This window comes from Trachurus trachurus, assembly GCF_905171665.1.
Source record: "Trachurus trachurus genome assembly, chromosome: 21".
Classification (NCBI taxonomy): domain Eukaryota; kingdom Metazoa; phylum Chordata; class Actinopteri; order Carangiformes; family Carangidae; genus Trachurus; species Trachurus trachurus.
In genome coordinates this window covers 1,710,149-1,735,243 of record NC_139899.1, presented here as the reverse complement: position 1 = coordinate 1,735,243, position 25,095 = coordinate 1,710,149, and the positions used below count along the sequence as shown (strand labels likewise).

Sequence of the window (25,095 nt, the reverse complement as noted above, 5' to 3'; positions counted from 1 at the left end):
CTTTGTAGTACAAGTGTGATAGGAAACTGAGGGCAATCCAGAGATGGAACGTTTGGAGGGCACAAAAAGTTTAATAAGATTAAGAACAAGAAATATCATGAGTATTGTGAGCTATGGCCAAACAAAGCAGGACTAGCTGCCTTGATGATAGCAAAAAGTCATAATCTGAAGAGAGCAGCTACATACGTGACATTTGTTTTCATCACAGACACTGTAGACCTCCCTCACTAAACACTTGACCAGACAACAGAAATTTGTCTCATTTCTACATAAAGGACATAACACAAAATAACTGTACAATGAAAAAACATTGCCCTGTTTTGATTGAGTTACAAGTGAGGAATGATTCACAAACCATGCAAATAAAGAGTATGATTCCATTCTCCACTCAGCATGAACAACTTTGACGCCCATTACAAAATGAGAGTGTACCAATAAACGAGCCACAGGCTCCTACCCTTAGGAAGTAAACATCTTTGAAAAATACATTTGGGACATCTCTGTGGCTACAAACAGACTCACACCATATCAACTTAGGGCAAAGGAAAAAGAAAAGAAAAACTCGACCAACAGCCTCATGGATACCTGGGCCAGCCCAGGTCTATGCAGGCCAAAATACATCATTAAATATTCACATAAGTTAGTAATGCATATGGCATCCTGTCATCTACAAACATACTGTTTTTTTTAAACATTTCATCTGCAACCTCATAAATCTAACGACGACAGTGACGTTTACAACAAACTGTACGACTTAGTACACACATCGGCGGTACAGACTACATGGGAATTAACTTCGGTTGCTATGAGGCACAGCATTTACAATATCTTAATACTTGTTGATGCCGAAAATTCGCACTCCGTGTAGTTGTGGCAACTTGGGAATCAGGACGCTCAAAAGTGAGGCAGTGTTTATCACAAAGTGTGTCGTGTCATACTTTGTGTAGAAACTTGCCAGGAAGTATCTGTAGAAGAAAAGAGAAGGATTACTCCAAATATAAACCACCAAATCCCTCTAATATGAGGAATAAGGAGCAAGACAAAATATGCACAACAGGGAAAATTGCAGCTTTCGTTACAGTTCCATAACATTTAATACTGCAGTGATCAGTGTTTTTCAAGCTAAAGATAAAATCCAAGTGATGATCAATGAGAATCTGATGTCTAAATTATCCAGCAGTGCAAACACACAACCAGATGGTATGTGATACATACAGAATGATTGGAGAGATGGTGAAGAACTTTCTAGACGAGGTGAACTGCACGCCGTAGTCCAGCTGTTCCCAGTGTGTAAGAAGCCTAGCCTTTCCTTGGTCTGGGGTCTCAAAAGGTGTGCCTTTCACCGCATGCATAAAGACGTACATTCCCTGCAGAGAGAAAACCTGAAGTCAACAGTGCAGTAATTACAGCGTTTCTATTTTTACTAGAGATTATAAACCAGCAGCTTTAAGTCCAGTTACTGCAGGAGCTGTGTCTGAATTGCAGGATGTTTGAGGCAGGAGAGTACGATGAGAGAAACCCCAGCAGGAAACAATGAGGCTGGGTTGTGGCGAAGAAGAAGAAGGCTTTTTATTGTAAACAAAGTTTGCTATCTTGGGAATGACACTCATTTCTAATTACATGCCTTCCTCTGTGTCAAAACGCTGGAATTCAGCTTTAAATGGGAAACCTGCATTACAGAGGGAATGGTAATAAAACTGAAATGCTGACATATGGTTAAGGCATAATCAGCGCACTGCTGTTGCATTGTGAGGAAAACAATGGGCTACGGTTGACCTTAGTTGTTACTGTTAATAGCTTTCCATATTGGCTGTGATTTGATACACAATCCTTGTTAAGTGTTTCGAGCACACACTAGTCCATGATGTCACACACAGCGACTTTGTTTCTTGATTCAGGGTCAGCCATGTAACAATGAGGGGTCAGTTCGGTAGACAGACCTTATGTGGAGTAAAGTTTTTTCCTCCCTCCCTCCCTAAAATAGAGCTTTTTTTTAAACAAGCACAGGCATGCAGAGCACGATCCAGCTGCGAAGCCACACGTTACTCCGTGGTAGTCTAAATAATGCATTGTTTTGGAAAATGATTATCTGAACATCGTTGGTTCGGCTGTGACGGCCAGAGTGTGAACTTACAAAGTTGTGTATGACATTGGTTAGCGTCCACACCACCGGTACGCTGAAGAAGGGTATGCTCAAGAGCACGATGTGAAGTATTCCGACGCCAAGCGCGTAGGTCAGCCAGATCCCCCGACTGTTCATCACTCGGGTGTTTGGGTTCACCTCACTGTGTGCCACACCCACATTCATTCTGGTCTGTGGGCAGAAAAAATAAATAATACTTTCACTTTGTGCTGCTGGTCTTTTCACCTTTCTGTTTTACTGGAAGCATTTAGGCTACCATGCAGTATTACTAACAAACAAAAATTCAGTTTTACAATAAATAGTGCATCTCTCAATTTGAGCTAAGTCTGTCTTAATGACTATTTATAGTCCTGCAAAGGTTTAAAATGTCAGATCAGTATTTGTAGTAATATCGCTGATCTGGCATCAACTGTTAAAACAAGCTACAATCCTGAAAGAAGGTTTGGAAACACCCAAACCGCCTGTTACACTCGTTCCAAATGCATGAAAAGCGTCTACAATTACAATATGCCTTCAACTTTAGCTATCACATTGCATCGTTCACATGTTTATATACTAATAATAACTTACATTTGAGGTAGAGAATCACCACCAGAGTACTGCTCCAGCACTTTACCCTCCATGCAAGACTAAACGTGATAAGAAAACACCTTGTGCAATCTTCATGAACTTTGCCCTGTGGCACACTTTCAGCTGCCTGGCTGGATTAACGGTTTATCAAAGCTTACTTCACATATTAATGGAAATGATGGCTTATTTTTTTTTTCATATTCCCATGAAAGGCCTGATAACATGTCAAGCCAAAATACAATTTGGATATTGTTAATATATGAAAAGTTACACGTGTGAATGAGCAGATGAAACATAACATGTCAACATATGTGTAAAATCACATGGGACCAAATGTCTCTTCTAGTGTACAATAAAGTTATCAGCTGGATGCCAGTGCATCTCAGTCAACAGAGCAAAGTTAAGTAACAGATACATACGGGTTGATAAGACCTTATTATCATTCAACTCTGCAACCACAGGTATGACTTGGACTGGGCTGAAAAATTAAAAACATCATTTGGGAAAACTTACACACAGATAACTTAACAGTCGCTGACCCAGACTATTTGCTGATTAATTTTCGTGGCTACAGCAAACTGACATGACTGTTAAAACAACTACGTAAACAAGTAGGTGAGAGGATACTGACTACGTGCCTTGGTGACTTCATGTGAACAATTATGGTCTGTTTTGCACTGTCTAGTGTAGCATGCCTCGCTAAGTAGATGTGTAAACATGTAAGGAACCCTTAGGGATGTTTTCGCTTCCAGTACATAGCCCAACCCAAATCGTCTTCTATTCGTAAACCAAGTTCTCAGCATCACTGCGTAAATAACACACATAAGGTAACGTTAGCCTACAGGGTCAAATAGAAACACCCAGCGGTGCACACTTACAGGTGGTAGCGAGCAGTGGAGGTATTTAAACAGACGAGGTGCTATGGAGAGAAATGGTTTATCCCCTTGTTGATTTGTGCAGATTCCAGGGTCTGACAGCACGTCGTAGCCTGACCCGACCGGAAGTAGACGTGGTTTCAAGGCATGATAGACGTGTTTTTGATGCCCTAATTTGGCTCCTCAGGCTTAGTCAACCTCCTGTAAAATTACACGAAGCAGGAGGCAGTGTGGAGATTTACATCACATGTGGTGCAGTTGGGGTTGGTATGAGCTTGTATGTGTTTGGTTTGGGTATGACAACCCACCCAAAAGCTACGTGTCTTTATAACCCTGGCAGACGGCTGTACCTGTGAGGCTGAACTGAGGGCACAGTTAACTCGGAAGTGTATTTTTAGCAAACGCGCCCTCTTGCAAGTACTTTTCACTTCTGACCAATCAGCAGCTGAAGGAGGGGGCGGGAATCAGGTCGTTTCCGGTGTGAGTCTGGTGTCTGGAGAGATTCAACAGGACTGTTGTCAACAGAACAGAGCCCGTGTAAGTCAGTATCTAACTGTCAGTAGCCACTGTTGTTTTTCATTCATACACTTTTGCAGTGTCGCCACGTACGTTTACACGAAAATGTGATTTCAGTCGTTAGTTACATAGAAAACAAGCAGCTCAAACGCAGACCGGCTAGCTACCATTAGTAATGTCAACATACAGTAAGCGGCTACAGTCACTGTGGCTTCCAGCTTTATAAAGCTCAGCTGTTCACTGTTGGTTGATCATATTCTCGTTGTGTCACTAAATGATGTATTACGACTTCTTTAGTATAGAAGCGAATTGATATATGTCACCAAGCTTAAAATTTAGGTTTGATTTTTATTTCATTTATGTAACTTATTTGTTCAAAAACAATACATTCATCAACCTTACTGTGTTTGCAGCTGCTACCTTAACTGGTAACCCTCACTATCAGGTGGCGTCATGGTGACTAATCCAGTATTAGTAGAACTAACGTTAATTGCAATTCGAGATGCATAATCAATCACATCTAATCGATTTTATATAACGGAATACACTTTTCTGTCAAGTGAGCGATTGAGGAGTCATACCAGCTCTTATTTCTAACATTTGAACATAATCGACAACAATAAATAATCATTATCACAGAGAATCCTTCAGTCAAACATCAGCACATACAGTATGTGTTTGCCTGATGTTTTTATATACATTTCGGTTAAAAGTGTGTTTTAAATGTAAAGAAGGCATCTGATCTGTGCAGCTTAACTGTGTAGGCTACGTTTTGTTGGAAATCAAATGCTTACAGTCATTCTTGGGCTCTGACATATTTGGACCTATAATCAAAACATTAACAATTACAAATAGCTATTTAAATAAAAAGAAGACATAATGAACATAACCAAACTATAAATAGCTTTTTCCAGAGCGATAGATATAACATATGTTATATCTATCGCTCTGGCTTTTTCTTAACAGTCTTTTTGTTTCTCAACATGTGCATATTTGCCATTGACTAAATATTCAACTTAAACCATACCTTTCTCTAACAGATACCTGGGATCATGAAGCAGTTGCCTTCAGACACTGTGCGGCTGCTGTCCAGCTCTCAGGTCATCTCATCAGTGGTGAATGTTTTGAAGGAACTGATGGAAAATTCCCTGGATGCCGGGGCTTTAAGCATCGACATTAAACTGGTACAGTGTCTACATTACAGATTTTAAAAGAGGAAAAAAAACGTGTCTATTTAAAAGCAATATTGTTGTGTTTGATAATATAATTTGCTGATTTTCTGACAGTGAGTCTACAACAGAATGTATTGACTTTCCCACTGCAGGAGAACTATGGTTTGGACCGGATAGAAGTACGCGACAATGGTCAGGGAATCAAAGCTGCAGATACTCCTGTGATGGCCGTGAAACATTATACATCAAAGATCTCTTGCCATGAGGACCTGCAGCATCTGGAAACGTACGGCTTCAGAGGAGAAGCACTGGGCTCCATCTGCGCTGTGGCCGAGGTGATGAGTATTGATCGACTGTAGTTATCAAATTCCACATGAGAAGAAAAACAGGCAAATGGGCCAAAATTAACAGAATTCAGACAGTACACTGATCTTAAAACAGTACATCTCAGTCATGCATACATTAATTATATTTTACGAATAGTATTACTCTTTCATTCCTCTTAATTAAACAGGGATCTATATACAGTACACTCTGGGTTATTAAAGTCTCTAAATTGACATGGTGTCTGTGTCTGCTGATTCCCTTCAGGTGACTGTCACCACAAAGACAGTGGATGATGACATCAGCACCCAGTACACACTTAACTTCACAGGGGAGATTGTTTCCCAGAAGCCGTCTCACTTGGGTCAAGGCAAGTCTTGTAATGAGCAAAGAAATCTGCTGTTTTTCTTTTTTGATAATAATAATAAAAAAAAAAAAAAAAAAAAAAAAAAATATATATATATATATATATATATATATATATATATATATAATTTTTCATAAATTGGAGCTATAAAGTTTTTGATTTTGAATAAATTTGCTTAATTTTAATAAAAAACATGTTACGCTATTTTAGGTTATTGAATGTACACTGATGGGCTGAAACAGACATTTTATCCATTTGAAATTAACTTCACAACACAACAATATGCAACTTTTTGAAGCCATAGGAAGTCAGCAGGCTTTAAAACAAATTAATTTGCAGATGTTTAACTGCTAATGTTCAGACAAATGAGCTTTTTCCCTTTGATGTCCAGGTGGATTGAGTGAGTCCACCTGCATCCTACTGTAGGAACTGTATTATTTGATATCAAAAGCTGTTGCACAATCTGATCTTTTGTGTGTTTTTCCAGGTACAACAGTGAGTGTACTGAGGCTTTTCAAGAACCTCCCAGTGAGAAGGCAGTACTACTCTTCTACCAAGAAGTGCAAGGAGGAACTGAAGAAAATACAAGACCTGCTGATGGCATACGCCATCATAAAACCTGACCTGAGGCTTTCACTTGTTCACAATAAGGTCAGAAACATCTCATCACCTTCAGTCACTTCTCAGATTTAACCAAGTGAAAGGATTTGTGTCAACTGGTGACAATTGCAAAGTAAAAGGTGATTTAAACTGTCCAATCACCCAGTCAAACAACTTGGCTTTTAAAGTGATATGCAAAGTGAACACACTCCAGTAACTCTGACATCCTATGAGCTTGTAAGGTGGCTGTAAAAAGTCAAATATATCAAAATGTACTTCCACCAGCTGCTTAAAACCACTTCTTAACTGTCAGCCTGCATGATCAGTGTGTATCGATTATTTATCATTATTCAGGATTGATAGAACATAGTGAGCATGGGGATGGCCAGCAGAGAAGTGTTAATGCTTCAGAAGAAAAAGTGACACAGCTGAAACTACAGACTTTTAAACATCCCTTTAAATCCACAGCGCTTAAATTTTTTTTGCAGAGCCATGGTTTTAAATTTTAGCTTAAACTATTGAGGGTTTAGCAGTGCTGAAGTCTGTCCTGGCATACATTCTGTCTACATTATGTCCTCCCACACACACAGCAACCGCTAGGTGTCCTCATTTGTCTTCAAATGACTACACATCTCTGGTCCAACAGCCTCTACAGTATCTGTTCTTATTCTGAGAGTACCTGTTGTATACTGTCATATATGTGGCAACATAACTAAGAACAATGATCTGTGTAAAAGCACTCAATACCTCCAGTTCCCACATATGAAGTCCACTCAGATTGTAGAGAATAGATGTATAATTAATGTTTGATTGCATCACATTTGTCATCCATGACATTTTAATACTACTTCCACTACATCTAATAATAATCATTATTATTCAATGGTATTTTTGTTGAGCATTTTCCCAAATACATTTAACATTCATATTGATCTAACGGGTCATTTATACCAACTTACATACGATTGAAACAAACAATCAAAATAAAACAAACACTGTACCAAACAATCATAATAAAATGAAAAAAAAAACATATAGAAGGGGTTAAGATACAAAATGACCACCCATCTAAACTCACATTTCACTTGTATGACAATGTGAAATATTGTGAAAGAGTAAGATGTAAACTGGCTCTTTGGCTCAGAGACACCAGCTTTGCAGAGAGTTGTTCTGTGTTTGTGTCTCTGTGAAGATTCTTTGTCAAATGTGTAAAATGATGGAAGTGGCAGATAATCAGAGGCTTGTCCACTAAATTATCAATCAAACATCATAAAAACAACAGAAATTGTGTTGCACCTCCTGTTGTTTTGTTGTCAGTACCAATGTGCGTCACCGAGCTATGAAATCGTTACGTGTGATGGAAAATATTCGTTTGGCTCATAGAAACGCGTCGACTAAACATTTTATAGCGTCAAACGAGTGCAGACTGACGAAGCTGAAAATGCTTTGTCAGTGAGTCTGTGTTGGTTCTGCTGAAGAAAAGTTCAAGTCATTGACCTTTTAAAAAGTGTCTCTTATCATGAATCTGCATGTCCTGTTTAAAGGGACAGCCCAAGATCCTCACACTAGTCCACTCAGTTGTTTTTACACAAAGTATCAGAGACTGTACAACGTGTCTGAAGAGCAAAGCATAATATATGTACAGTGTTAATTATAAAAAAGCTTTTGAACCACTAAAACATTGATACTTTAAAAACACAGAAGCAGTCAACAGTTCTAACAGAATCTGTAATCACAATTTCTCGGACCCGCAATCTTTTGTTTATGACAGTTATGACACAGATATACACGTTGTGACATCGTATATATGTTGTATAACGTCATCCACCGCTCCATGTATTGATTTTCCGACAGCTTTGTTTCTAAACAAATGCACATGGCCAGGAGGAGGGTTAGCAACACAGCGGAAAAGCGAGCAGACTTGACCTTTAAGATACTAAATCAGCAGTGCATCAGTATAAAACAGAAATGAGGAGCTGGAACCAGACTGTGTAGCATTTACTTAATGGATGACTTAAATTATTAATTGGCACTCAACATTATTCTCTCATTAATTAGATAAGTCATCATCTCAGCACTCATCTTCATTAAAGACATCGAAGGGCCAAACATGTCGACCTTTAGGATAAAGGCTCGCATGAAAGTGACCAATCAATATTTAATCAGTCATGACATTCAGATGTGGCTTTAAGATGCTGATGTGGTTCAAATCAGATGTCATCAAAAATGAATGACTATTTAAAGTGTTGTTAAGGCAATCAAGCACTTTTCACTGCTAAAAGAACTGGACATCTCACAAGTATCACTCTAAGATCCCACAGCACAATCTCGATCTACATCTACAATGTTTATCATTCAACTAATACAAGTAAAATCTAGGTTCAATTTCATATAGTTTATATTCAACCTTGCATAACTCCAAACTCTTAGCGACTCTGTCTGGCTCTCGTGCCTCTGGTCCCAGAGCTGTATTTGAGAGAAACACAAAACCGAAATATTGAGGACAAAACCCAATGACGCAGCAAACATTGTTTGGGTTTGCTGCTGTTGAGGGAACTATGAATTCTGTCTGCAACCTGAACCTTGACTCTAGATGGCCCTGGACATCAGTAAATCTACCACCTACTGTCTTAAACTAATGAAATACAAGAACTGTGCCCAAATGCCCATAGATCATTATACAGCCACAGTTTTGACTCCTCAGAGAACTGTAACAATGGTCCGGAGTTTTTTTTTTTCCTTCCATCAATAGAAACGTTGACTTTTGCAGTATTGATGGTTTAGTGTTTACATTAGAAAATGGAAACAGCACTTAATTGTTCTTTAGTGCCATTGCATACAATTAGGTGAATCAGCAGTGGGAGAGCAAATTGACATTGCAGCGTCTCAGAGTCCCAAACACAAACATGGCTGCCTCCGAACTCAGGTCTGGCTGATTCTGACGCCCGACTAGCTGCTGAACGCAGCTGCAGCCTTAACCCCAGATTCTGTTTCAGGCTGCAGCTAGTTTGTACACAGAAGTATATAGGTGTCCCTGGGGGGGTCACGGAGGGGCTACGTGGCGGCCGTATGAATTTCATGGAAATCAGTTTTGAGGTTGTCAGGTTGGAGTATGCATGAATGTGTTTCGCCCAATCAGCGCTCCGTTGCCCCCTATCCTTTATCTCCAACTCTGCTGTTTGGCTTGTGTCGTGTTTCACAGCTTCTTCAAGAACCGTTTACAGGAGTGATCCGTTTACATGTGCCAGATTGTGTATTTAATAGCTGAGACATGCCCTGCAACAGGCTGCATGCTTTTAGGAGTCAACACCCAGGAGATATATTCACCGGTGGATACAAACTACAAGTTCCCTCGGCGGGTGTCAACATATTTTGTACCCAAACTATTTTCTGATCTAACCTGATCTTTCTTGTGTAAAGTGTTGTGTTACGTGAGTCAAGTCTGCAATCCAGTGTTTGTTTTATACAGTATGTTATGATGCTCTTGTAATATTTTCTAAAATTGCATAAATTCATTATAGGAAAATTATTTATTTATTTATTTTATTTTATTTTATTTTATGTATTTGTTTATTTTACAGGGACGGTGCACAGCTCTCAACCATACCAGAGTACTACTAGCTCATTTTCATCTGTAGTCCCTGAGCAGGAACAGAGAACATGCAGTGTAGTTAGTTTTGGATAGTATTGGCCCATTGCCATTATCCCTATAGTCATAGTAGTAGGTTCGTTACCTTTATTTGTCAGTGCAAGCTATTTTTAGAACGGCGGAGCAGAGCCGCGAGCTGCTCAGAGCTACGCTACGGAGGCTAATGGGATTCACCACGCTATGAGATAATAATGGAACGAGTTGTTTTCGAGGTAAACACAGAGACTGCTTGCTGAAAAACTGTCCCTGATGCAACGCGCATCAGCGGTTTTGCATGAATTTACCTCGAAAACAACTCTGTCTCATAATGTTCTGTTATTATCTCATACTGTAGCGTGGTGAATGTGCAGGTCACAACTTGTCCACAAGAGCGTTTTGGAGTTGTTGGATTGTGTATTTGATGAGTTTAATGAGGGAAACCAAGAAATCCCATGAGCCTCCGTAGTGTAGCTCTGAGCAGCTCACGGCTCTGCTCCACCGTTCTAAAAACAGCTTGCACCAACAATTAAAGGTAATGAACCTACTGCTAAAACTATAGGGATTATGGCAATGGGCCAATTTGCCAAAATGTTGAACTATCCCTTTATGGTAGAAATCTAACACTATAGTACAAAACAAATAAGCACATATGAATAAAAACATTGTCACACAAACAGCCTTTTCAGACAACAACAATAACAAAGTTTCCCACTCTTAAAACACAACAGCAACAATAAAATCACAATGTTAAGACGACATGATTCCAAACCAGTGGATTGTGAGTCAGTGTTTGAATTTATGATTGATTGGTGCATGATTGAGTTGATTTAAGCCATGATTTTATCTTGGATGATGATGGAGTCCTAGTTTTTTGATTTACGTACTGTAGTGTCAACTCAGCTGTTGCATGTAGTGTTTTGGGTTGAAATAATGACTGTATGTTAATGTTAATTAAAATGTTAATTCTTTTATTTTTCAGCACTGACGTTGTATATATTTTGACAGATTGGATGTAACCAACTCTAGTTTTTCTCCATCTCATCGAACGTCAGATATTTTACTGACTCAGTGGCCCGGGTCCTACCGTGACAGGGTTTTATGCAGTGTGATTGGCCTGATGATGTGGATTGATGGAAGTTGACCGGTGTCATATTGTTCCAGGTGGTAGTCTGGCAGAAGGCCAAGGTGGCCGATCACAGAAGCGCCCTGCTTGCTACGCTGGGGCCCGGCGCTGCTGCCAACCTGCTCCCCTGCCACCATCACCAAGAGCAACCAGAGGTTAGTTAAGGGGAAAAAGGCAGAGATGAAAGGAAAATAAATGGAGCAATTCTTTTTAAGACAAACAAAACACTCGCAGGTTAGGAGAAGATACCAGAGTTTGCTGTTTTCCAGACAAAAAAATGTTAGTGTTACTTAATGTTACTTAATTCTAACTCTTATTCTTCTGTCTGTTTGTCTATTACCTGCCAAGGGTAAGGATGTAAATTAGCAGGCTTGCTAACTCCAACACGTTTACATTGGTATTTACATGATGTTCATTAATGTGTATTGTCCCTTTCAAAAAAAGAAAAAGAAAAAAAAAAGTCCCATAACATTTTATACAAGTCAATTTGGAATAGTTAACCCTGTTCAACTGTGGGCAAAGTGCTAAGTTGTGTCATATCATGGTATGTAGGGCTCACGTTTACAAGTTTCACATTTCATGGTCAACTGTTATTTTTATTGTTTCACATGGACCATTACTCTGCTGGACAAAGTCACCTCTGAACATTGTAACAAACGACGCAGTGAATGTGAAGAGACTGCATGGTGTGCATTGCACACTCTGATGGATGAGCGTCACAGGCACATAGCGGGGCCCGAGCTGGCACCGGGCCGCATGCTACCCCTCCCACCTCACGCACACACCTTGCACTCTTTGCTCTCATACTGTGGCTCCCATGCCACTTTGCCCTTCATTATGGAGCCATTACGGCAGCTCCTCCAGCCTGACATTACACAGCCTTGCTTTCAGTCAAAACACAAATCAAATGAAGCACCCTTGATATGTGGTTGAGATAGTGAATTTTTTTTTTTACATGTGTTGGGAATAATGAAGAAGTTGGACAGTGAGACTTCCAGAGAAAAGCAGTTGAAATTATCTTTTAATTTACAATGGAAATGAATGATGATGATGATGACGAAGACGGTGTGCCAGTGAGCGTTTGTTTTAGAAAAAGGAAATGCAAAGATGGATCATTTTTGCAGAGCAAACGAGTGCATGCACGTTATACTTGATTGTGAGCTAATAACCTCATCAGGAAGGCCTGGTCTCAAGCCAGCAAATGTGGTCAGTTGGTGGCTGGCCAACTATTTCTTTGCCCTTTTCTTTTGAGTTCTTTCCTGATGAAGAGTGAATTATTTTTGTTAGCTAAGCTTTGCTGTGCTGATCGTAATTGAATTACTTGTTGAGCGGTAACTTTCTGCTTGGTCACGGTAGGTGTCATGTGGCTCGTACCTGCTGCCAGGCTCCCAACTAATCTAGTCTGACAGATATGGAGCAGCCCTTTTCACCCTGTTTCTCTCTCATTTTTCCCTCTTTGTTGTTGTTATTTTGCTGCTGCACTTTGGTGCCCAGTTATGAGAACAACCTTTCACCTTTTCCTCTTACTCCCTGTAGCAATGAAAGAGATTTTTTTCCTCCTCTCTTGTCCCCAAGACCAAAGCTCAGTGATCAAGGGAGCCAGGTTGACAATTTCACCGGGGCCTCACTCGGGGAGAGTCGTAAGAGCTATTTCTCTGCAGAACAAAATGTGACACTCGTTTTTGGCAGCATGACTACACATAGCCGCGGCCCTTTGGGGCCAGAGGTGCCATTCGTGCTCCCATAAAGTGACCCTAATGAGCAGAAATAGAGAGAAGCATATGTGCCATGACCTGAAACAGCAGTTCATTTATTAACTTCATTGGCGTGTGTTGCTGCTAATAATGAGCCCCGGGCCATGTGGAAAAGAAGCATAGCTATTCTCTGCTTGCAATCTGTGGAACATTAACGGCTTTCCATAATTTCTTACTAGCTTACATTTATAATGGAGCTTCAGGTTTTCAGCAGAGTGATCAATTTTAGCTCAGGAGAACTCCCTCTGGTGGGATTTGGTGATGTAACATGATGTAAATGTTATTAGACAAATGGCAACCAACAGCGTGTTCATACTGGAGATAAAAGGAGCCAACAGTGAACCAGCTCTAATCGTCAGCTGTGCCATCCCAGCTGAAACTATCATGATGGTATGGTTTGGAGAATTTCCAAGTTTCATAACTAGGATTTGTATTCTTTGTTACGCACCTGTCCAGCCAGCCGCTGTTATGTAATGTAATGGGTAACACTTTATAATAACTACACACTATTTAGCATTAGTGAAGCACTAAATACTGAATTTATCATTTATAACACATGAATACTCATTAGTATGTCGTTTATGAACACAGTTAAAAATGTTTTACTCATCATTGATAAGCACTAACTGTAATTATAAACTACATACTAATGAGTATTCATGTGTTAAATGAAGAATTCAGTATTTATTCATGCTTAACAAATGCTTAATACTGTTTACTTATTATTATTAGTGTTACCATGTAATGTAATGATTTTCTGCAGCATTGTAGACCTTTTGGTGTATCTATCACATCTACCTTGTGTTGTATCATGATGTTATGATTATTCTCCTGTCATTCAGATCCTATTAGACGGCTTTTTTCCAAAGCCTGGAGCAGATCACTCCTCCACCAGCTCATCTAACCCTGACAAAACCTTCATATATGTCAACGACCGACCCGTCAATCATAAAGATATAATGAAGGTAAATTGATAAATCAATGAAATATACTTTTTTTTTTTTTTTTTTTTTTACAACAACTGAGTTTGTATTTAATACTATTGTTTTCTTGTTTTGTTTCCGTGAAAAAAAATGATCCTGGTGGTGTGATTGTGTATTTGACCATCAGCTGTTGCGTCAACACTACGCCGCTCAGTATCCGGACGACACGGCCCGAAACCGCTACCCCATCCTCATGCTCAAAGTCACTGTTTCACCTTCGTCGGTCGACGTCAACCTGACACCGGACAAGAGGCAGGTTCTTCTTCAGGACAAGGTAGATATGAAATTCAAGTTCAGTTAAAGTCCCCCTAAACCAAAAATTGACTTTTTGAAATTATTAACATGTCAATGTAGTGTTTGGGTTCTGCTACAAGACATTTCAGCAGCAAAGTCGCTAATGCAGCCACAACTGAGCATTTTAGATTTGAAAATGCAGTTTGAAAGCCAGAGTCTGAAAAAGTTGGATTCAGTTTTTCAGCACCCAGTCGGGATTAATACGTCATAATCCCTAGCAACCAATCCTGTTGATTTTGTTTTGCATCTCATTTGTTGTTCACTGTGATGTCATCTACTTAGTAGAAAAATAGTAGACGGGTTTTTAGCCTCTTTGGGAGTTCTTTTAAACAACTTCTTTGTGGGAAAGCAATTTTAATCAAAAAATAGCCATAGCAGAGCATTTTTACAAATTTTAAAATGCCTCTTTAGGGGGACTGTAAACTCAGCCCAGAGTTTGTTCAGACTTTGTGATGACAGGAGAATTAAAACAAAAAGACTCCAACCAAGAAGACATCATTAAATGAAACTCTTTGTATAATCTGCCCTCTGTCTGACATTTAGGAGGCTGTGCTCACCGCCGTCGAGGCGTTGCTGGTTTCTCTCTATGGCTATCGGCCTGGACCTGACCCGTCAGCCGAGAAGCAGCTGAGCCATGAGACATCTAGTCCTCTACAGAGTGATGCTGCACCACCTGTAGAAGAGAGGTTTGTAGAGATGGACAACAGCACTAGTAACAGCAGCGACCTCCTTAAAGAAGCACCTAAACACAGTGGTGCAGCTCTGTCGGTGGCTTCACTGGAGCGGCAGACCTCCAACAACAGCTCCTCATCCTCAATCGCAGACGACTGGATTGTGAACCAGATCCCAGACGGACTGGAATCTAACTTTTCTCTAAATGATGACGAAACGGCACCAGAGTCGGGTTCGGCTGGAGAATCTCTGGTAGGACATGACGGCGTGGCGTCAAGCAGAGACCAGCCGTCGGCAGAGGACTGGAGCCGGGGCACGGCTCTGACCGACCCCTTAACACGAGAACCCCTGCAGCCGGTCCAACTCCATCAACCCTCGAAGCACAACCAGTCGGACCCGCACGAGTTCAAGAGCCTGAGCAGCTCCGACAAAAAGACGTCCAACGCCATCACGGAGAAGCAGGCCGCTCTGACGGCCTACGACCTGATCAGCAGCCGAGCCATGAGGGCACCTCTGTCTCCCGCCGCCCTGTTCCAGAAGGAGGCCCGGGCCGACGTCCTCAGGGACAAACCCACAGCCAGTCTGCAGGATATCAGCGTCGCTGTTCACGAGAGGTGGAAAAATCTGCGAGAGGAAGAGCGTAAGAAGTGAGTTTCCAGACCTTCACCTTTCCAAGCAGTTGTTTCCATTTCTTGTTATTCGCAAGGCACAGAGAGGGGGGAAAGTTTGACCTGTCATTTGCATGTGAAAAGCCTAGACTGGAAATTTAGTTGATATGAGCTGTGTTTCTAATTTCCAGACAACTGGGCCTATTAGGGAGCTAGGTAGACAACATTTTCCAAAGTACAACAGGTATCACTATTGATAAAATGTCCTCTGTTTCCAAAGTGTTCCATCTATTCCCTTGTCTCATTTGTCTTGTTTGTGGTAGCGTTTAGTTAACTAATCTATTCAGCATTTATAATGGCACGAAGACAGGGTATACTAATTTAACGGATATTGACTGATTTGAACTGTATGCACTCATTTTTAAGTGGAGACCCTCCTGTAATGTAATATCTAAATGTCCCGTTTCCAAGTTCGGACAATTCCCTTTGTCCATTTAAAAAAATCTCACCTACACTTACTTCAGAAGTGGTGTAAGGAGTGACACATAGTTGGCCGGTCAAGAACAGAGTTGGCGCGGAGCAGATGGAGGTAATGAGTGTTTGTGTTTGACCCCTGCTCCCCTCAAGAGTCAAAGGATTTACATTAATGAAGGTAAGACGGGAGTGGAGTTATTTGCAAAAAACAAACAGATCAAAGTCATGTAAATCAGGCCAGTGTGTATTTTTGGTAGAACTGTGCATCATTCTCCAGGCTCCGTGTGTGTGTGTGTGTGTGTGTGTGTGTGTGTGTGTGTGTGTGTGTGTGTGTGTGTGTGTGTGTGTGTGTGTGTGTGTGTGTGTGTGTGTGTGTGTGTGTGTGTGTGTGTGTGTGTGTGTGTGTGTGTGTGTGTGTGTGTGTGTGTGTGTGTGTGTGTGTGCTTCTAACTCCGAGATCGAAGCACATAAAACAATGAGGTAACACTTTATAATAAGGACATACTATTAAGCATTAGTTAAGCTTTAAATACTGAATTCATCATTTATAACACATTAATATACTCATTAGTATGTAGTTTATAAACACAGTTAAAAATGTTTTACTCATCATTAATAACCACTAACTGTATAGAACGAATGGCCTTGTTGTTTACAACTACTTCCGGGTAGAAAACCAGCATGAGAACAATAGTGACTGATGAGAGTTTCGCTATATATATCTAATTTTTCATGTCACTCTATCTAATCTGATGTTTGTAAAGTTTATAAAACCAATGACTGGACAAACATTACCATTTATGTGTGAATCAATTCTTAAAACTTATTAGAAACATAAAAATTAAAAAAAAAAATCAAACATAGAGTTTGTTCTGACACTTTTTCATACGGCAACTTTCTCTCGTGAGAGTAAGCGCAAGGTTTTGACTGGTCCGGATGTTCATTGTATAAATATGTAATGAGGCGCGCATTGATTGGACGCAGGAAGGACAGAGCCAGAATGGTGGCTGGCCCAGTGGGCTACATGCAGACATTGCTGTATTGGAAACCGCATACTATGCTGCTCTCTGTCGTGTACCGTAACCATGTTATATAACTTAATAAAATAAAACAAAATTGAATCGGTTCAATGTAAAACATGTATTTATTGATGCAAATGTGGTGATTTCTGTACGTAGGCTACAGAGCCCCGGGGCAAAGCTGCTGCTGCTCTGTGTGAAGCTTCACTTTTCATTTAAACAAACTACTACGACTGCCACAATTGTTAGATTTCATCAATAAGACCAACATTTATCTCCTAAAAAGAATTTAACCAGTCGGCAGTAAACCTCTACAAACTAAACCTGCGGGTAAGTTAATTAACGATGGTTTCCTCCCCCGGCATGACGACGTAGTTTGGCCGGCTAACGAGCACTGCACACGGGTTGCTGAGGAGACTTCTCCCAACGTCGGCGCAAACTTCTAAACATTTGGATAAACTAACTAACTTAAACTAACTTAATAAAGTGACGAAATAACAGCGCTACAGTGGGAAATAAAACAATAAGTAATGGCGGCGTGGCGGAAGTCGGGGTGGTGGAAGAGAGGTGTGTTTATGAAAGCAGGCTCCACGGTGATGTCACCATAGGAGCAGAGTCAAACTCTCGTAATTTTGCGGTGTGCAGCCTCATGAGCTACTCTGGCTTAAACAAAGAGCCCAAACGAAAAATGCGATTTCCAGGTGATGACTCCTTTAATAACTCAGTGACTCAATAAACGGTCCATGAAAAAATATTTTCTCCAGCGAATATCTGAGTTACAACATGACTGAGCTAACTGGAGTAGTTTCGTGTCGTGTCCCACAACAGCTGACGTCCTGATGTTAGCTTAGCTACTGCCGTTAGCTTAGCTACTGCCGTTAGCTTAGCTGCCGTTAGCTGTCCCTGTCAGCTGAGCCACTGATGCTTTCTACACACTGTGATTCCCCCAAACTGACATAAATACCACACATAGCAACACAAAACACACACACAGAAATAGTAATGTTTCTTCAATCATTTCAGATTTGTCTAAACGGTGATAGGGCGTCAAAAATATGATAGGCTATAGCTAAACTCTCGTTCGTTACTATTGATCTCATTCAAATTACGTGCTGGTTTTCTACCCAGAAGTAGTAGAAGATTCTGTCTATTCATAAACTACATACTAATGAGTATTTATGTGTTATAAATGAAGAATACAGTATTTATTAATGCTTAACTAATGCTTAATAGTGTACTTATTATAAAGTAAAGCTGAACAAACTGTATGAGAACTTCAAGGTTCAGATTCATATGGATACATCAATAAAACAAAACAAAAAAAAAACTCCTGCTACTCAGCTGGCATCGAGGAACAACACCGCCAACCCCATTATGTAAGGTTACTGCAAACCAATTTGAAATAATTGCAAGGTTGGAAAATGTGTATCAGCCGAGCTCGGGGCCTTATACAAGGTATGGAAGAGTGTATGGAAAAAGACATCTGCTTTGCTGTGCTGCCGTCCTCAACATGAAGTGAGATGTGGCAGGTATTTGGCTCCTTTCACCTCCACCGTTAAGTGGGACACCATTTCTAGGAATTATTCTTACACAAGTTCATGAAACAGGTCATTTGAATAATGGGCTGCTGAAGTGTAAGCCCTAATGCTTAACACATGAAGATCTATGGAAACATGAGTTGGCAATTTTGTGGAGGAAAGGGCGCCACATATATCAAACACTGAGCAGGTCGCCTGCATTTACATCGGGAACCGAGTCGCTGGCTGCTCCGTGTCGTAAATCTTATTTTAGGACGTGCTGTAACGTGGTGGAAGTGGACAACAACAGATGCAGCTCAGCATCGATACCAGGCGTGGGCAAACTACGGCCCGCGGGCCTCGTGCAGCCCGTTGACCTTTTTAATCCGGCCCGTCGTATACTGGTACACAATTGTCCAAATTATAGCAAAGACCTGGGAAAAGGGTGACCAACTTTGAATGTAAGTTTTCTTTTATTTTTAGGTAATGGCTTTTACATGTCACTTATATTAGTTAAGTCAAACACTCTCCATCTGTCTTGATACCGGCCCGTCAGTCAAATTTTAAAACTTATCGTGGTCCAGATCTACACCCACACTGAAGAAAAAGTTGTTTCTCCAAAGCGTCTATGCCAGTGTGTTTCAACCACATGGGGTCGGCTGAAATTAAAATGGGAATAATTGATTAAAAAAAATTACTGATAAAAAATGTTTTTTTAACTAATTAATTATTATTCTAAAAATTCTAAAATTATCATTAAAAACACCACACACAATCTTAAACAACTGTATTCTATACTTTCACTTTCTCGAATATAAATCAAGTTCAAATAAAATGCAGCATATAGAAATATCGCATCTTGATTGACATCACATTTGTGGCCATCATCACATGATGTGGCCATCACATTTGTGGCCACAACAGTGTGTAATCCTCATGATCCCGCCATGTTTGCTCGCAACTCACTGACAAATGAACAGATCATTTCATGAAGTGATTCACTTCAGGTTGTTCTTTCAAAAGAGTGCACAAAAAAGTACAGACCATTAAGCATTAGTTAAGCATTAATAAATACTGAATTCTTCAATTATAACGTATGAATACTCATTAGTATGTAGTTTATAAATACAGTTAGTGCTTATCAATGATAAGTAAAACATGTTTAACTGTGTTTATAAACTACATACTAATGAGTATTCATGTGTTATAAATTATGAATTCAGTATTTAATGCTTAACTAATGCTTAATAGTGTGTTATTATTATGAAGTTAGTGTTACCCAAATGATATGTAAATGAGATAACACTAGCTGCAGCGCAGAGTAGCCAACCTTGGGTGTAGCAGTGAAACAAGGTCACAGGTTCAAAACGGTGATGAAAAACAAATGTACTATGTTCAAGGTTGCCCCACAGACACCAGCACGATGCCAGTTTAACTTTACAGACCTACACCCATCCCACACAATAAAACATACAACAGCTTTACATTAAAAGGTGGACCAGGGATTTAGTATTTAGAAATCATTGAGTCAATCATTGACTGCTGATCTAACAGCTCCTTTTTTTAAGGCAGGTTTTTAGCCCAGTCCAACCTACAGTAAAAGGTCTCATAACGTTGTGTTATTATCTCATAGTGTGGTGAATGTGCAGGTCACAACTTGTCCACAACAGTGTTGTGGAGTTGTTGGATTGTGTATTTTATGAGTTTGATGAGGGAAACCAAGAAATCCCATGAGCCTCTGTAGCGTAGCTCTGAGCAGCTCACGGCTCTGCTCCACCGTTCTAAAAACAGCTTGCACCGACAATTAAAGGTAACGAACCTACTCCTAAAACTATAGGGGTTATACTGTAGCAATGCACCGATTTGCCAAAATGTTGAACTATCCCTTTAACCCTGATGACATCATCAACCCAGTCTACATGCTTTCTGCTCATGCTGAATCCCATTTAATCACAAAGTGTTGCTGTCTTCTCTGTCCGAAGTCTAAAAGGTTTTGGTATGACTCTGCAGGTACGAGGAGAAGGCAAAGAAACACCTGGAGCACCACGACCAAAGGACCAAGCTGGCCTCGGCCGGGGGGCCCACAGAACCGAGTGCGAGCACCACCACCACCACCATGACAACCCACATGCGCAGCCAGAAGCGCAAGGCCCCGCTGTCCAACCAGCAGCTGCTGGACGAGCTCTTCTCTGCTCAGCCCCAGAAGAAGATGAAGAACCCTCCACCCAAGCCCTGGCAGCCCCTCCCCTGCAGCGTGGCTGCCCTTCGGCTGCAGCTTCAGCGCCTCTCATCCCAGCGCAGCGCAGCACCGCGGGGCCTCCGTCTTGTAAACCGCCTGGCCTCTCAGAGCGCCTGGGTCATTTTATGTGGTCAGAGGCTCATGTTGTTAAACCCATTTCGAGTGGAGGAAGCCTTGCTGTTTAAGAGACTTCTAGAGAATAATATACTTCCAGCAGAGAGTCTGCAGAACCCTATACAGTTAACAGATGGGTAAGGTATCACTCACCTCTCATCAGCAAAAAGCCAACAGTTGTTTTCCTTGTAGAGAACTGCACACTCATCAACTTTCTGCACAGACATAAATGTTAGAGGCTGCCTTTTACACACATCAATTCTAATCCTATCAAAACTTATCTATTTTTTTGTGTAATTTTTTGTATGTTGACATTTGCTGGTATCTCTTTTTTCTTTTAGAATTCTAGGGGGAGCTGAATATACTGATGCTTTGTGCAACATGGAGAAACAAAGCCCGGAGCTGAATGGACAGTACTTCATCTCGGACCCCAGGCTCGTAGCTAATGGCTTTAAAATCAAACTCAGTCCAGGTACAGAACTCTGAATAAAGCAGATAAATGCATGTGCATCTGATGGAACAGTGTAGTAACAGAAGCACCGCAGCACAACGTAGAAGTCAACAACACACTGGATCAATCAGAAAACAAGCCTTTCTTATTTTTTGAGTCATGCTGTTTAAAGGTCTAATGGGTTGTTTAGTTGTATTTAACAAATGCTGGAGCTGTTTCCCATCATTAATGTCATAGTTCACCAGTCAAATGTCAAACGTACAGTCCCCAGCAACTGGATTACAAGCAATTAGTTTTAGTGTAGTGGATTAGTTGTGGATAAGACAAAATAGTCTCATTCCTTCAACAAATTTTGGAAAAAAAAACCAAAAAAACAATGAACAATGAATTTCAGAAACAGGATTTTTTTTTCAGTCATGAGAGATCTGAGGATAAATGACCAGATAATCTGGTCTAAAATTTTCCTTTCTTTTATGTGATAACTTTTTTTTTTTCATCGATCATGCCAAATTAAATAACATCAATACGTGTGTGTATTGTAAAGGTTATCTCTGAAGCTGGCATTTATTTCAATATTTCAGTATAATCTAATTTCTTATAGGGGTGCATTTCGGGCTTGACAGAATATTTTGATAATTAAAATATACATCAGTGTAGTTTAACCCTGTATATAAACTGTGATAAATAAAGTCTAATGCCAAATCCAGATTATTAAACTCATATTAAAAGTAAAACTAAATAACTTCTGCAGTGAAACATATTTTTACCAGCCTTCTTCGTTATCTTTGTGACACTGCTTCTCCGCTCGCTTGCTTGTTTTTGTTGCTGGACCGGTTCACCTCAGTTGACACTGGCACTCTGCCCAACAGCGTGGTCTCACAGTAGGTTTGTACCCCAGTGTGCAGGTGATGAGAATGGTTGCCCTCTAAGAAATTCTAGGAATTTTCATTTGGCATGGGCCGCCTCGGTGGGTGTGCATGGGATTGAAGGAAGCGGTGTATATAAGGTGGTTTCATTACACAATCTCTGCTGCGTATCTTCGTTTTTTCGTAAAGTGTTGTATTTATTTTCTAAGATGTCTGCAATTTCTTTTATTTCTAAATTGGAAACAAAATATATATGCCGTTGTTATATATTTAATATTTCCTATGGACTTTACTGGACAGGCCTGACTATGCAGGCTCACAATCAGTGCAGACATATTCACTCTCTCTCTGCATCTCCACTTTTTATTTTTATTTTTCTGACTTCATTTTGCATCCAAAGTCATGTATCAGAAATATGAATTGTCCATGATTTGCAGTATTTCCTCATGAAATGAGAAGCCATCATTCTTCAGCCCTACAAGACAACTTCCTTCCAGTCTGCTGGGGCTTCTATTAGTCATTTAACACTCCATTTGGCCCTCTGCTTGTTTGACTTGGTCATCAGTTCGGCCGTAAACCACAATATTTATTTATTATTCTTTCCTGGAGATAGTAGTAGCGTCTGGAGTATATTAATCCTTGTTTTCTGCTTGTTTTGGCCAGGCCTCACGTCAGCCGAGAGACATCTGGAAGTGACAGCAATGGCAGACTGCGTGCCTTTCCTCGGTGTGGAGGACCTCAGGGAGATCCTGACTGCAGTTCTTCACAGGAAGGCCAGCACTGTGCAAGAGTGCCGGCCACTGAAAATCACAAACTACTTGCAAGTGAGAGATGCTACGAGTGGAGAATAAGAGTGGCACCACACACACACACACACATACACATGGGGTGTTGCGTTTGTCTAATTGAATATTTGAATTCCCAGGGTGAAGCTGTGCGACTCGCCCGTCAGCTGCCTAGAAATGTGTCCAGGGAGGATGTGGAGGAAACTCTCCTACGGATGGAACAGCAGCTTGGTGAGAAAAGCCAGACCTGCATCCATGGACGACCATTTCTCCAACACCTGTCTGACATCCCATCCACAGAGCAGGAGGCTAAGGGTCTGCTGCGGCCTTTAGAGCTGTAAAAACTGAAAAACAAAGAAGATGAAAAATTACACAAGTGCAATATGAAATAGAACGAATCGCCTTGTTTACAACTACTTCCGGGTAGAAAAGCAGCATGAGAACAATAGTGACGGACGAGAGTTTCGCTATATATATCTCATTTTTCATGTCATTATATCGCCGTTTAGACTAATCTGATGTTTGTAAAGTTTATAAAACCAATGATTGGACAAACATTATTATTTATGTGTGCACATTTTTGTAATTAGTCATGGTTATCATAGATTAGCCGGGCTAACGGTTAGCTACCTGTTTAACTTTAATAACTCAGTGACTCAATAAACGCTCCATGAAAAAATATTTTCTCCAGTGGATATCTGAGTTACAACATGACTGAGCTAACTGGAGTAGTTTCATGTCGTGTCCCACAACGGGAGGGTTTTAACAGCTGACGTCCTGGTGTTAGCTTAACTACCGCCGTTAGCTTAGCTGCCGTTAGCTGTCCCTGTCAGCTGAGCCACTGATGCTTTCTAGACACTGTGATTCCCCCAAACTGAATAAATACCACACATAGCAACACAAAACACACACAGAGAAATAGTAATGTTTCTTCAATCATTTCAGATTTGTCTAAACAGTGGTAGGGTGTTAAAATATGATATATATAGCTATATAACTCTCGTTCGTTACCACTGTTCTCATTCAAATTACGTGCTGGTTTTCTACCCGGAAGTAGTTGTAAACAACAAGGTGATTCGGTCTGTAGTTGTCTCATTTTAATGCAGCTAAGGACGGTCCACTCTCCTCAAATGATGTTCAACTTTGTCACAACATCAATCTAAAAATAAATCTATTTTTCAACAGCATGGAGTGTATTTTGTGAGACTGGTGTGTATTATTACACATAATCAACTGGTTCAGAAAAAAATCACTTACTACACTACACACTTTCTCTCAGCAGTGAAGGACTTTAATGCCATTAGCACTTTCATTTAAATGAAACAATGACATGCTCTCTTTTTAACCACCATTTTGTCAGTTAATGAATGAAAATGAGTCAGTGTGTTTGTGTCCCACCAGGTGGTAACAAAGTGTGACTTAAATCGACATTTGCAGCAAAAGTGAAACAGCTTCATTAAGCTTTCCAGCACCAGCGCTAATCATTTCTTAAGCGGATGATGTGTTTTCAGCTGCTTGTTCTATATTCTGTGTTTGAGCTGTGCAGACTGATTTCTTGCATAGTTTACATTTTCTTGGATTAATGACAGCAATCTTCAAAATGCACAGTGACATCTGATTCTCTGACTTGATTTCTGTCCAAAAGCCAGAGTATCTTACTACCCCGAAGGCTCATTGTGGCACCATTGAAATGGGTATTGGCAAGCTCCGAGCTCAGAGATGCACACTGTGCCAGCTACTACCCATAATTCTTTTCCCTCAATTAGTGCCAGCTGCTCGGCCTTTAGTATTGACAGATACTTGTATATTATCCCTGGCTGCATTAAATGCTTCAGAGATTTGCACTGTAATTTCAACCACAAAGTTTAGCAAATCCTTGACACTGCGCTAACTTGTAGTGGTGCCACTTCCTAAAGGCATTAGTCTGTTACTGCATCATTCTGGTGTTCAGTGTTGCTTGAGGTTTCCTGTGGGGAAACAAACCGAGTTTGGCTGTTGCTT

General features: G+C 40.4%; 2 protein-coding genes across 3 annotated transcripts; one reads left to right on the top strand and one right to left on the bottom strand.

The window, feature by feature from the left end:
- Positions 1-121: 121 nt before the first annotated feature.
- On the bottom strand, positions 122-3,683 carry ormdl1 (ORMDL sphingolipid biosynthesis regulator 1). 2 transcript variants are annotated; one of them, XM_083996318.1, is made up of 4 exons: positions 3,592-3,683; positions 2,135-2,314; positions 1,216-1,367; positions 122-965 (listed from the first exon to the last, which is right to left on the bottom strand). In XM_083996318.1, the coding sequence occupies exons 2-4, from the start codon at positions 2,306-2,308 to the stop codon at positions 830-832; spliced, it is 462 nt and encodes a 153-aa protein (XP_083852444.1). In that variant the 5' UTR covers positions 2,309-2,314; positions 3,592-3,683; the 3' UTR covers positions 122-829. The 2 variants fall into 2 exon arrangements, with proteins under 2 accessions (XP_083852444.1, XP_083852445.1); XM_083996319.1 differs by lacking the exon at positions 3,592-3,683 and adding an exon at positions 2,714-2,754.
- A 379-nt stretch (positions 3,684-4,062) lies between these two features.
- pms1 (PMS1 homolog 1, mismatch repair system component) lies at positions 4,063-23,435 on the top strand (the record flags this gene model as incomplete). The annotated part of the gene is made up of 13 exons (XM_083996497.1): positions 4,063-4,125; positions 5,145-5,288; positions 5,429-5,611; positions 5,868-5,979; positions 6,464-6,618; positions 11,357-11,473; positions 13,915-14,037; positions 14,183-14,329; positions 14,893-15,668; positions 20,650-21,129; positions 21,334-21,464; positions 22,973-23,133; positions 23,235-23,435. The coding sequence occupies exons 2-13, from the start codon at positions 5,157-5,159 to the stop codon at positions 23,433-23,435; spliced, it is 2,718 nt and encodes a 905-aa protein (XP_083852623.1). The 5' UTR covers positions 4,063-4,125; positions 5,145-5,156.
- Positions 23,436-25,095: the final 1,660 nt, after the last annotated feature.